Source organism: Clavelina lepadiformis, chromosome 3 (genome assembly GCF_947623445.1).
Source record: "Clavelina lepadiformis chromosome 3, kaClaLepa1.1, whole genome shotgun sequence".
Classification (NCBI taxonomy): domain Eukaryota; kingdom Metazoa; phylum Chordata; class Ascidiacea; order Aplousobranchia; family Clavelinidae; genus Clavelina; species Clavelina lepadiformis.
Genome location: NC_135242.1, coordinates 19,987,040 through 19,998,360, shown reverse-complemented (window position 1 = coordinate 19,998,360; position 11,321 = coordinate 19,987,040). Strand labels below are relative to the sequence as shown.

The following is an 11,321-nucleotide window of genomic DNA, read 5'->3' as shown; positions in this document are numbered from 1 at the left end:
GAAATTTTGTTATGAAGATCTAAACTGGAGCCTCGTATTGAAGCAGCTCAACGCTAAATGTTGAAAATATGCAATGTTTTAGACCTCAAGGTTTTTGCTTTTCAAATGTCAGCTACAAATATATCTCATCAGTTTCGCCTTTGGCTATACAGTAACTTAGTCTCTTTTAAGACGACGCATAAGTTATAAGAAGGAATTGAATGCTCCGCTTTAGCCTATCAGGCAATGCCTAGTGAAAGAGTGGCCGCTAGTGCAAAAGCATTACGATAGTCAGGCATTTTGAAAAACAGCAAACATCAATAAACGCATTGCAGAAATGAATCTTTATTGGGCAGTTTTTGCCATTCTGTTGAGTGATTTTTTTCCAGAAAATTCTCATGGTATGACCGCATGCAGGATCTGTAAAACCTTTTTATGTTATGTGGCTTATCTGTAGCTTATAACCGGCTATATATAACCTATGTATATTTTAAACATTAAAAAGGTTACTGTACTATACGCGAACTTATACTATCCACCCAGAAGTATAAAATAATGTTAAAATTTCAGGATGTCACGTGTATGTGACCATTGGTAGAAAACGTCGGGATGCTTCCGCCGATAAGCAAGAGCTACGAGATTATTTTACAGCATGCATGGATGATTTGGTCAATTTGCTGCTCCATGATCCGTTTTGAATGAGTTGACGTAAGTATCGTAACTTTAAAATTACTTTGTTTTTCAGGCACCCAGCAATACACTGGATTGGCGAAGTAATGTGGATTTTACGGTGTTAGATACCGTGTGGTTCGACGCTACCCTCAGCACTTCTTGCGGGTGAATACTGTGGCTTAGCTTGCTGCTCTTCCTATCATAAGCTCTTGCCTTTTTTCTAAAGTTTGTTTTTTGTCACGAAAGATTTGTATTGGTTTTCAGGTCATCGGGAACAGCTACATGTTGGAAAAATGGTTTAACCGCTTACGCTGTGCCATCTTACTCATTGACTCAAGCCCAAACTTGTGTTGATCACTACGACTACGATTATGGCCAAGATCCTCCACAAAGTTAGGCCAAGTCTTTGTAAAATTGTTAAACACACATGGCCTGCACCATTGAATTGCCGTATAACTGTATTTCAGATCGTTATGCAAGAAAGCGAAGAAAACGCAGCAGGGAAGCATCACAAAGCACTTTTGGATCTGCCTTAAAAACTAATTTGTATGCCTTGTGTCTAAGAAGAAGTGTGCAATTTGATGAAAAAAGGGCAAAGCCCGACTACTATAAAATGATAACGTTTGTAGAAGAACTCTTATTGCCCAGGTATTTGTGTCACGAGAATATCTTTACGCACTTGTTTTATTATGTAGCACCGCACATTGATACGTTTTAGTTGTATAGTTAGTTGTATATTCCACGATGTGTTTTTAGATTTATATTAAGATGTATTTCACCCGTATTGTTGTGGCTATAATGTGTGACTGCGTTTTTATTTAGTATTAGTAACTCATCGATATTTCACTTGTGATTCCTTTTCTTGTTATCAAGTTTTCTACACACGCATACGTTTTACGCCCCGCAACTCCCCCCGAGGTATGTTACGCTGCCCGCAGTTTCCATCCTCGCATGCTAATGATGATTAATTGATTGCGCTGTGGTTTGTTGGAGAAGAGTTGAGTCAGTCTACTTTTGGTTTTAATACAAGAAAGACGTTTGTTTTTATTGAAAGAATGCTCGTAAAAATAGGTGAGCAGGAACTGGCTAAGTGACTAGCCGTTAAGCGGGGAGCTTTCCTGGCCAAGGAAAATCTTGGTTACATTTGTATCCATTCAAAATAACCGTCTTCGACAAATGCTTTTGTGGAGATAAAAAATCGCTTTTGTATAAAACGTACATGTGCATCATTGTGTATACCCTATATGTATAGTTGACAAAGTGCAATACTGTACTTGACAAACTTCATCAAACGCAACCAGTTATTTCAAAACTGCAAACTTTCTGTTGTTCCATTATTTGCTACCAACAGTTATTTGAACACTCACTTTGGCCGTTTTGGAATTCAAGTGACACGCAGAATGTCACGCGTATGACGCTCAATTTTTCGATTGGTTTGTTTTAAGAACCTACAACTAATATGTGCGAGTATATTCGATATGCTATGTGGTTTATGTTGCTAAAAAATCAACCCAACAATTTGTGTCTGTCAAATACTTTCATTTTATACATCGGTAACTTCTAATGTAGATATACCGAAAACTAGAACAATATGCTCTGAACGTAAAATTTCTTTGTTTGTTTTATTATGACATGATACGTATGTTTCATATCGACTCGGGTACACAAGAACGTCAAAAGCTCGAGTTCTCAGGAGACCGAGTTTTTTCGTATTTTCTCATTTCTATATTATTTTTTCGTTTGCAGATCTAGAGGAAAACGTGGTACACCATGGCAGATCAAATTCGTAGATATAACCCTCTCTAGTTCGCCGCTGAAACGACCCATTGAGACTTGTGGAAGACGCCACTTTCCACAAGGTAATCTAAAAACTTTAACCGAAAATATTTGGTTATTACTGAGCCAAATATAAAAATAGCACCATAGGGCGGAAATGCATGCCGCTAAGTTAATTATGATTTAATCTAAAATAATAGTTAGCTTAAAGGCGAGCGTTTGAGTATATAAGATAATTTTCTTAAAAACTTATTCAAATCATAACAGATTAAAGTTCCAAACTTTGCTTTTGTTTTAAAATTTTACTGCGTTTGAGCATGTCTGAAATGTAAACAGATTTTTTTGTTTTCTTTTTAGTTTTCTCCTGTCCAAGTTTCGCATTGCTTGAAATAAGATTTATTTTGTCCTGTACATCTGCTTATAACATCGGTTCTACGTGCTCTGTGAGATGTACTCGTGACAAAAAGCTTTTTGGGCCTCCAAGTACCACATGCAAACGTTCAGGGAGCAATAACTATTGGAGTCCGAGCCTGAAACGCACCTACTGTGTTGCGAAAGGTTAAGTTAACTCAATATATACATTGTGCACATACCCTCACTACAAGCTATGCGCTATGCTGTGTAACCTGGTGTATGATGTTTATTATTAACAAAATAGCTGATGTAATTCTGTAGCCTAAGCGATTTGCCGTTTAACGCTGGCCGTTGTGTAATTTGTAAACCGAATGTGTAACAGTTTGTTTATAAAACAATAATTAAGTTTTGATAAAAATTTTTTGATGAGCTAGTTATGAAATGTAGCCCGTATTTTGCAAACAAAACAAGAAATAAACTGCTACAGAACATCGCAACTGTTATTTGTGAGCTTTTGCCTAAAAAAGGATAAGATAGTTTGTACTTGGACTCAGTGTCAACGCAGGGCAAAATTTGTGATATTCAATGTGGACGTGAGGCTGGTGCTGTTGTAATAAGTGGCTTCGCAACCTACCGTTCCATGCTTAGTAAGTTATGCCAGGTAGACTACCAACACAAACAAATATCAACTTTTCCGAGAACCTGATAGGAGGGTTGGGATGAAAACAAATCATATTGGGCTTCTTTGTTTTAAAATAATTTGTATAAGTTGTAGGATTTGAAAATTGTGAATTGAAACTTCTATTTTTTATCATAGCATATATTCAATATTATCTAACTTAAATGTTATAACTTGGTCTTCCTGATGAACATTTCTAACAAACGACAACGAGTCAAACATATGTTACTTAAAAAAGAGAACTGCCTTATGGTAGATATGTAAATCAACACGAGGCTGGTGCCGCGTTAGCTCTCCTCTTTCGAGGTATTCCTTTCGTCTGCTTGTTCGAATTATTTTAGAACTACAACCGTGTTCAGTAATCAATAATAAAAGATGGACCTGTGGTGTGTTCAGTTATTTTGAGTTCAATTTCAAAGTGCGTCATTTGACGGATTATGATACTTGTGAGCAAGAATAAATTTAATTCGGGGATTATTGTATAACATCCACTTGCAACAGTGTCACTTCTGAAAAAATGATCTAAAATATGCTCAAATGATTTTTTATTGCGCGTGCATTGTTTATTATAAATGTTCATGATGATTCTTAAGAAACGCTTTGCATAGCTGATTACTTTTACACTAATTTCAAGTTTTTCACTTCACTTCACTTTTTCATTCCCAAATCTGCATATCGCTGTTGCTTCATTCTTCAGATTACACCTGGAATTTCTATATTGAGAAGAGTTTTCGGTAAAATTCAAGTTGTTTTCGGGATTTTTCCAAAATCATATACTTATCCTAACCAAAGCACTTTTTCAGATAGCACTGTGCGAATATGTGAATGGAAAATATGCTCATAAGGCAAATCAATCTCCATCGTCACCGTGATATAGTCTTTTACTTTCAAACCCAAAAAGTGAAAATTAATAGCCTTAATAAAACATATGTGAGAAAGTTTCTAGTGAGTGAGGGTCCCGAAAGGTATTCTCTATTCCTTGATCCTTAAACCAAAATGTTCTACAAATTGTTATAAAAACAAACTAATAATTTTTGGCATTTTCTTTGATTTTTTATTAATACTGACGCTTAAGCTACAACCCAAAATGTAAAAATTACTCTTTAAACGTCGGAGTTATTGACAAATCTTAGTTCTTGTTGCCATCTTTTTGTACATAGCCTATAGAGAGGTTGTTTGGATGTAGATATATTTAAGCGTTCCCACTAGCGATATGGAAATGTAAATTAACAATCGATGTGGAAAATGTACAGCTTTTTCAAGAACTAATATTTTACACGATACGATTGTGCGCCCTCGGCCATCACTTAATTTAAATTAAGATTTCATAAAATGCTTGTAAACAAAAATGTCATTCTTATCACGTAGACGTTTCATGTTTAAGTGGATATCGTAAATTTTTTTATAGCATTGTAGAAATAATTTGAAGGAATATATAAGCTTTTCGAGAAATGTTTCAATTCACTCTTTGTATCAATCTATATGTATAGAAAAATATCTGTTACCCTTTATGCCAATTTCCGAACGCTTAGTAAATATGTTGACTGTGTAAAACATCTACTGTATATGTACATCACTGCAATCAATAATAAAACCGCAAACTATAGAAATGAAGGGCCATGTCATGTGCGAGATCGTTGCTTTTGTTATGAGTAATTTTTTTCCAGAAGATACAGCAGGTACGACAAGTGTCGATATCATTATTCATTTCGGAATGACACCCGAGGTTGACTATAATAATAATCATAAAATGGCTTATTCTTGGAAGACTTACCCCGAAAACATTATTAAACTTACAGGATCCCGTTTATATGGCTATAGAAGAAAGCGACGCGATATTTCGCCTGATTTAGAAAAACTTCGAGATTACTTCACAGCATGCATGGAAACATTGGTACTTGCGCCGCATCGAATTATTTAAATATACTAATAATACTAATAATATGAATACTATTGATTTTTCAGGCACCCAGCGTCGTATACGACTGGCGAACTACCGTGTATTTACCGTGCTCGACACAAAATGGTATGACGAGACACTGAGTTCAGTATGCGGGTAAGCGGTTTTGTATATCGCTACTCACAAGCGTCTATATACTGGTGCATTGCTGGTGTAGAAAAACATGTTGTTCTGTTTAAAACAAACCGCATGTAAGATTTATATTGGTAAAGTATAGGTCACTGGGAACGGTCTCTTTTTGGAAAAGGCAATTGGCTGCTTACGCCGTACAATATAACGCTCTGACTCAAGCTCAAACGTGTGTAGATCGTTACGATCAAAACTACACTCGAAATCCTCCCAAAGGTAAGACTTACATAGTTTTTTATTAACTTATTACTCTTATATGATGGTATTGTCATTTGTTTCCATTATTATATTGCGTAAATTTGTTACTTTGGCTTTAGGTCGATACCAAGTGCGTCGTTGTGGACAAAACAAGCGTAGTACAGCTACAAATCCTTTACCTACTACTTTGCATACACTCTGTTTGAGAAAAAATTATTAGATTTGCACGAAATAGGGCAACTCTCAGATACAGACAGTTCATTATTTTTGTGAAGCGTCTTCTACTTTCCAGGTACTGCAAACTCATAAGGGTCGTTTTGTTGACGACAGCTCTAGTCTAGAGGAAGATAAGGTACTTCTTGGCAAATCAAACTTTTGGATATAACACGTAAAACTTCGCCTTTCAGTAGAACAGCAGAAACTTGTGGAAGAAGGCATTTTTGAAATGGTGCTTATAAAACCATTAACATACGAAGTGAATGTGTGAGAGCAATGACGAAAAAATATTCTTCTAATTTTTTATCCAACTGCTGCAACTGTATAAAGGACTTTTAGTTCTTTATTAAGATGTCTACTTTGTTGAGACAGTATTAATGGGCTCAATTTTTCTTCTGGACACTTAGAGAAATAATTGAAAAATTAAAGTTTAGGTTTTTGTCTTTATCATGTTTCTAAAGTAAAGAATTCATAAATCCGGTAGGACCACTGAAACGTTTAACACCGAACTCTGTCTCTTAATATCCGGTGTCTGGGGTTTTGCTACAAATGACAATATTCGTAAGATGTATTTTTCTGATACAGAAGCGATGTATTCGACTTCATGTCTTCCACTTTGTTGTATATATTTAACATCTTGTTACACAAAGTTTTCCAACTTTATTGTACGTGTAGATTAACACAGCTTTCATCCCATTTTTGGTGTTCTCCTGTCCAAATTTTGCAACCCCCAAAAAAGATTTACTTTGTTTTGTACGGCCAACTTTTACATCGGTTCATTTTGTGTAGTGAAATGTGCTCGTAGTAGAAAGCCTTCTGGGCTCTCCAGTACCAAGTGCCGACGCTCCGGAAGCGTTAACTTTTGGAGTTCGAGCCTAAAAGGCACCTACTGTGTCGCGAGGGGTTAAATTGTCTTTTTAAATGCAATCTCACTATAAGCTACAAATCTTACTGGTTATACACTGCTTCAAACAGATAAATAATTTGATTGTTTTGCTTGGCATTTATCGCTGATAGATTGTGAATTTTGCTGGATCTATATCGATAAAGCTAAAGCAGTGATAAAAAGTCTCTGGTTAATAAAACACTTTCATGTCAAAATACAAAAGTAACTATGCTGTCGATTACAACTTTGTACTTTTTTCATAGTGATCTCGTTCCAGAAATCGGTTGCTAAAGATATTACATAGCACAATTAAAGTTCTATTCGAAACACGTCAAATTTTAATCTATAATAGTATCAAGTATTATCTAAAAAAGACCCATACAAACATTTCCAACTATTTGCTTTTATAATAATTTTACTACATAATAAAACAAACAAATAATATTTGCTTTTTTTCCCTGGGATGGTCTGTTTATTGCTTGCTGTTTAGTTTAATGCAAACTTTGATACCTTTAGCGCCCATACTCTAAAATCCTGCTAAAAATGCTGTAGATTACATTGCGTAATTTTTTTGTAAACAATGTGGAAGTCATAAATTCGAAAAATTTCAAATATATCAAATACGGCAAAAAATGTAATGAATAACCGACATTCCACTATAACAACATGGAACGATGACGTTATTTTTCGCACTTTACCTTCAGGAAATAATCTGAAATATAGAGTATAAATGAACATACTAACTGTGAAGCATAGATATGATAACCACAAATACATTTGTAGTTATTATATTTGTATTATTATATTATATTAATTATAATCCTTTATAAAGGAATATAATTATAAAACGATTGAACACAGGCTTTTCATCTAAATTAGCTTCAGCCTATATAGAAATTATCATTTTATAAACATTATGAGCACGTTATCCATTTTTTCTTCAGTATGGTAAGAGATACCTCAGTAAGGACATGTTGATGAAGTAATTTGTGGGGTCCAGCGGCCGGTAGATGAGCAAACGCTAGTTGGAGCCGTGAAGGCCAAACGGTAATATCTGTGATATGAGAGACAACGTATTTTGCAGACAGTCCCCACTCTGGCTTCTCCGCTGTTAACTGGGTTTCCATGATAAGTACATTGAACCCGAAACTTGCTCCATTGTGTTGAATAAGCAATGGAGGGACAGCGTATTTCTGTAAAGATAAAGAGGCAAACATTCCATGACAAAACATGTTTCCCTTGTAAAATTCACTTATTTCTCATTCATCACTCATTATTTCTATTTAAAGGCATTGACGTCCGCTGCAGCCTAAAGGAAACATAATAAAGACAATAAAACGATAACTTAAGTATAAGTACTCAAATGAAGTTCGAATCTACAAAAAATGCCTGATAGAAAATTGTACAGGTGTCACGAGATTATTTTTATACACCGTTTTTATATCCATCACGTTATACACCGTTTTTATATCCATCACATTATACACCGTTTTTATTTGCATTGTATTGTTTTTGTGTATGTCCACGTGCTGCCGTGTTTTACTTGTTCATGGGTCCACATGTTTTTATTCTATCTCTTGTGACGTTACCCCAAAGGCCCACTTAGTACTGTAATTAGCGTCCCGCACGGACTCCTTCGCGGCGTGGAATTTGTTTTGTTGGTAATGTTGCGCCCGGCTGAGAAGTGGTAGACGAGTGTTAAGTCAGTCTACGTTTGGGTTTTATAGCGAGAAGATGATTGTTTTTATTTAAGAAAATGCCATTAAAAGTTATTAAAGCAAACCGAGCTATTTGACTAGCTGTCGAGCGGGAAGTTCCTGGCTGAGAAAAAGTTTGGTTACACAGGTACGTACTTCCCCCGTTATCCCCTTGCTTACGGTTACAAGTCTGAAAAATCAAGAATACCTGCCCGCGAAACACATAGAGTATTCCTTATGCTGGGCCTCCAAGACCCGCCTTTTGTGCAAGAAGTTGCCGAGTTTCCATGTACCACCTGCCCGTATGGACATTGGATACGGCAAACTGTACCCACTTTGGCACCGCCGCTAATTACACTTCTTCCGCCATAATCGCAACGTACGGACAAAGACTTGAACAGTATGCTGGGAAGCAGAGACCTGCACGTCGTTTCTGAAAAGATTATGCAGCCGTGTTGACACTAATATCTACATCACATTGCGAAGGTATAGAAGACAATCCGAAAGAATGCTGGTTTTACGTTCTGCAGACGGCAGCAAATTTAATGAAAATGTAATTTAATCACCTCTTCGAACGCATTGAGTTGTTCGAACACTTGGTTCCCACTTCCCGTTGTTTTCGCAAATCGTTTTCTGCACACCATGGAGAGCCATTTGGGACGGACATTTGATTTCACAAACAGTACCTACACTGGCATCCCTATCGCCTAGAGATTTTCTACCATAATAGCAGGAATAAAGAAATCGATCTTTTGTTCTGACCGTAAGTAACGATGGACAGGTCTGAACTATAAAAGTGAAAAAGAATAGTAACAATTAAGTTACCTGTGAACGTAACGAAGACTCTGCCGAAAACATGCTGTAGTTTATCAAAACTATAACTTCAAACCAATCTTGCCGTGTTGTAAAAATCAGTCAAATAGAACGAAGCAATGCTTGCTTGTGCAAATATCGACAAAATGATATCGATAATAGCAATTAAAAATACCTAAGGCCTTTGCTGAAAACATACTTGGTGAAATGCATCCGGTGTTTCCTATGCTCGGAAACCACTTTCCGTTGCTTTGACACGTTGTGTAAGATGCGCCTCGAAGGATCTTTTTGTATGGGCAACCGATTTTGCAATGCGTGCCTGCCTTAACTTGCCCATCTCCCACCGGTTCACCTCTGGAGGAACAGGAGTAAGTGAAAAGGTCTCTTGATGCACGTTGAAGTAAGGGTGGACATGTCGGTGCTGCTGGATAAAGAGAAAACCACTAAGTTTAGTTAATATTTTTATAAGTGTTCTTCAAAAAATTGTAATCATAAACGTACCGGAAATGCATTTCGTATTTTCGGTGCCAAAAAGCCAGCGCCTGGCAGTTGAACATTTGACATATGGCACACCACGTAAATGGAAGCCAGGTGAACAAGTGAAGTTGCATACAGACCCCATATTCCTGTCGTCTGAACAGACGAATAACAAATCTTTTGATGTCGTCATTCTTTCTAGCGGAGGACACATTCCTGCGTTTGAGATCAGTATATCGTTTTAGTATATTCATCATTTAGAGCGATATATGTAGCGTAAATCAAGAAACAAAATTGTATTTGGATTATAAGTTATTTGAAAGTCTCAATAATGTCAAAACTACCTGAACTACAGTCTTTTTCGGGAATAACATTTCCAACTGAATCAGTAAAAATTGCCTTGCAGGTGCAAGCATCCGGTACACAAGTAGCTTCAGGTACTGTAGGACAGCTGGCACGATCACACAACAGTGCAACCGGACACGGCACATCTGGACAATCTGTTAAAAAACCACAATCGACAACACAAGTGTTTCATGTTCCATCACTAACTATAGAGTTGTAGACGTGCCTTATATTGTTAACCCGAACCCGAAAATTTATTTGAAGCCCGAATTTAGCCGGAAAGTTAAATTTACCGAATGAGTCAAAGTCATTTTTTGATACCATTCTTTATCTGTCATCATTTTCTAAGTTGCACTGTGCACTCGGCGGAAGGTTTTTAGCATCTGCTCGCATGCACGTTCGTGTAAAGAAAGTGGAATTACGACGCAAACATGTCAGAGTGTGAGTATAAATTCGGGCCCGAATCTGGTCCGTAAGTTTTTTTCAAACTAAAGCCCGACCCGATTAACAACTCTATCGCTAGCCATGGAAATACGTTAATTAAAAAGCTTCTATTAGTTTTTTTTCAATGACAGTAAGTCTACATTAAATTCTACGTTTTATTGTGGTTTTTAACAGAAAACTTTAATTAAGCTAATACTACACTTTACCTTTGGCTCCAACGTCAGCAGCACGGATGAGGAAAAAGAGTGGAATCGCCAACAACCACATATTTCTTTTCAAATGTATGCTTCTCTACACGTTTTCTTTGCAAATAGGCCTATTGCCTATCTCTTTTCCTTAGCAAGTTAAACTATTTACACATTATTTGAAATTATAGTTTTGTTTCCACGGCAAAGGATATCGCAGGAGCTGTAAGAATTAGAAATCTTAAAACTAAACCTTTGAATTTATTGAAGGGCAAAATCATATAGTTTTTTAAACTCATCAAAATTACTAAAAATTATTTAATCCCGGATTTTCAAACGTAAACAGCTTGCTTATATCTCATGCAATGTGCGATTGCCGACAAAATTTAGGAGTGTCATTTTTTGATCATAATACGTGACATTTGTTGTGATTTTTGATATGCTGCAGAATTATAGCAAATTTATAAATCAAAAATGAAAATATGAAAGGCATGAAGGCCTAGATTTTACT

General features: G+C 36.3%; 2 protein-coding genes across 3 annotated transcripts; one reads left to right on the top strand and one right to left on the bottom strand.

The window, feature by feature from the left end:
- The first annotated feature begins 184 nt into the window (after positions 1 to 184).
- Positions 185 to 3,278, top strand: LOC143449112 (uncharacterized). Its single transcript, XM_076949187.1, has 7 exons — positions 185 to 380; positions 550 to 647; positions 725 to 816; positions 916 to 1,043; positions 1,119 to 1,299; positions 2,398 to 2,510; positions 2,785 to 3,278. The coding sequence occupies exons 1-7, from the start codon at positions 317 to 319 to the stop codon at positions 2,988 to 2,990; spliced, it is 882 nt and encodes a 293-aa protein (XP_076805302.1). The 5' UTR covers positions 185 to 316; the 3' UTR covers positions 2,991 to 3,278.
- Positions 3,279 to 7,219: 3,941 nt separating this feature from the next.
- Positions 7,220 to 11,054, bottom strand: LOC143450677 (P-selectin-like). Of its 2 annotated transcripts, none has more exons than XM_076951319.1 (8): positions 10,832 to 11,054; positions 10,181 to 10,336; positions 9,861 to 10,052; positions 9,559 to 9,783; positions 9,113 to 9,334; positions 8,755 to 8,979; positions 7,809 to 8,042; positions 7,220 to 7,561 (listed from the first exon to the last, which is right to left on the bottom strand). In XM_076951319.1, exons 1-7 carry the CDS (start codon positions 10,890 to 10,892, stop codon positions 7,810 to 7,812), a joined length of 1,314 nt encoding a protein of 437 aa, XP_076807434.1. In that variant the 5' UTR covers positions 10,893 to 11,054; the 3' UTR covers positions 7,220 to 7,561; position 7,809. The 2 variants fall into 2 exon arrangements, with proteins under 2 accessions (XP_076807434.1, XP_076807435.1); XM_076951320.1 differs by having other exon boundaries at positions 9,559 to 9,780.
- Between the last annotated feature and the right edge of the window lie 267 nt (positions 11,055 to 11,321).

Excerpts from the sequence above, each read along its gene's own strand:
- LOC143450677 (XM_076951319.1), bottom strand. The coding sequence starts at position 10,892 with ATGTGGTTGTTGGCGATTCCACTCTTTTTCCTCATCCGTGCTGCTGAC. Across the intron at positions 9,335-9,558 it reads CACCGGATGCATTTCACCAA|TTCAGACCTGTCCATCGTTA; the intron begins GTATGTTTTCAG and ends TCACTTTTATAG. Across the intron at positions 8,980-9,112 it reads AACTCAATGCGTTCGAAGAG|AAACGACGTGCAGGTCTCTG; the intron begins GTGATTAAATTA and ends TAATCTTTTCAG.
- LOC143449112 (XM_076949187.1), top strand. The coding sequence starts at position 317 with ATGAATCTTTATTGGGCAGTTTTTGCCATTCTGTTGAGTGATTTTTTT. Across the intron at positions 817-915 it reads ACCCTCAGCACTTCTTGCGG|GTCATCGGGAACAGCTACAT; the intron begins GTGAATACTGTG and ends ATTGGTTTTCAG. Across the intron at positions 1,300-2,397 it reads GAAGAACTCTTATTGCCCAG|ATCTAGAGGAAAACGTGGTA; the intron begins GTATTTGTGTCA and ends TTTCGTTTGCAG.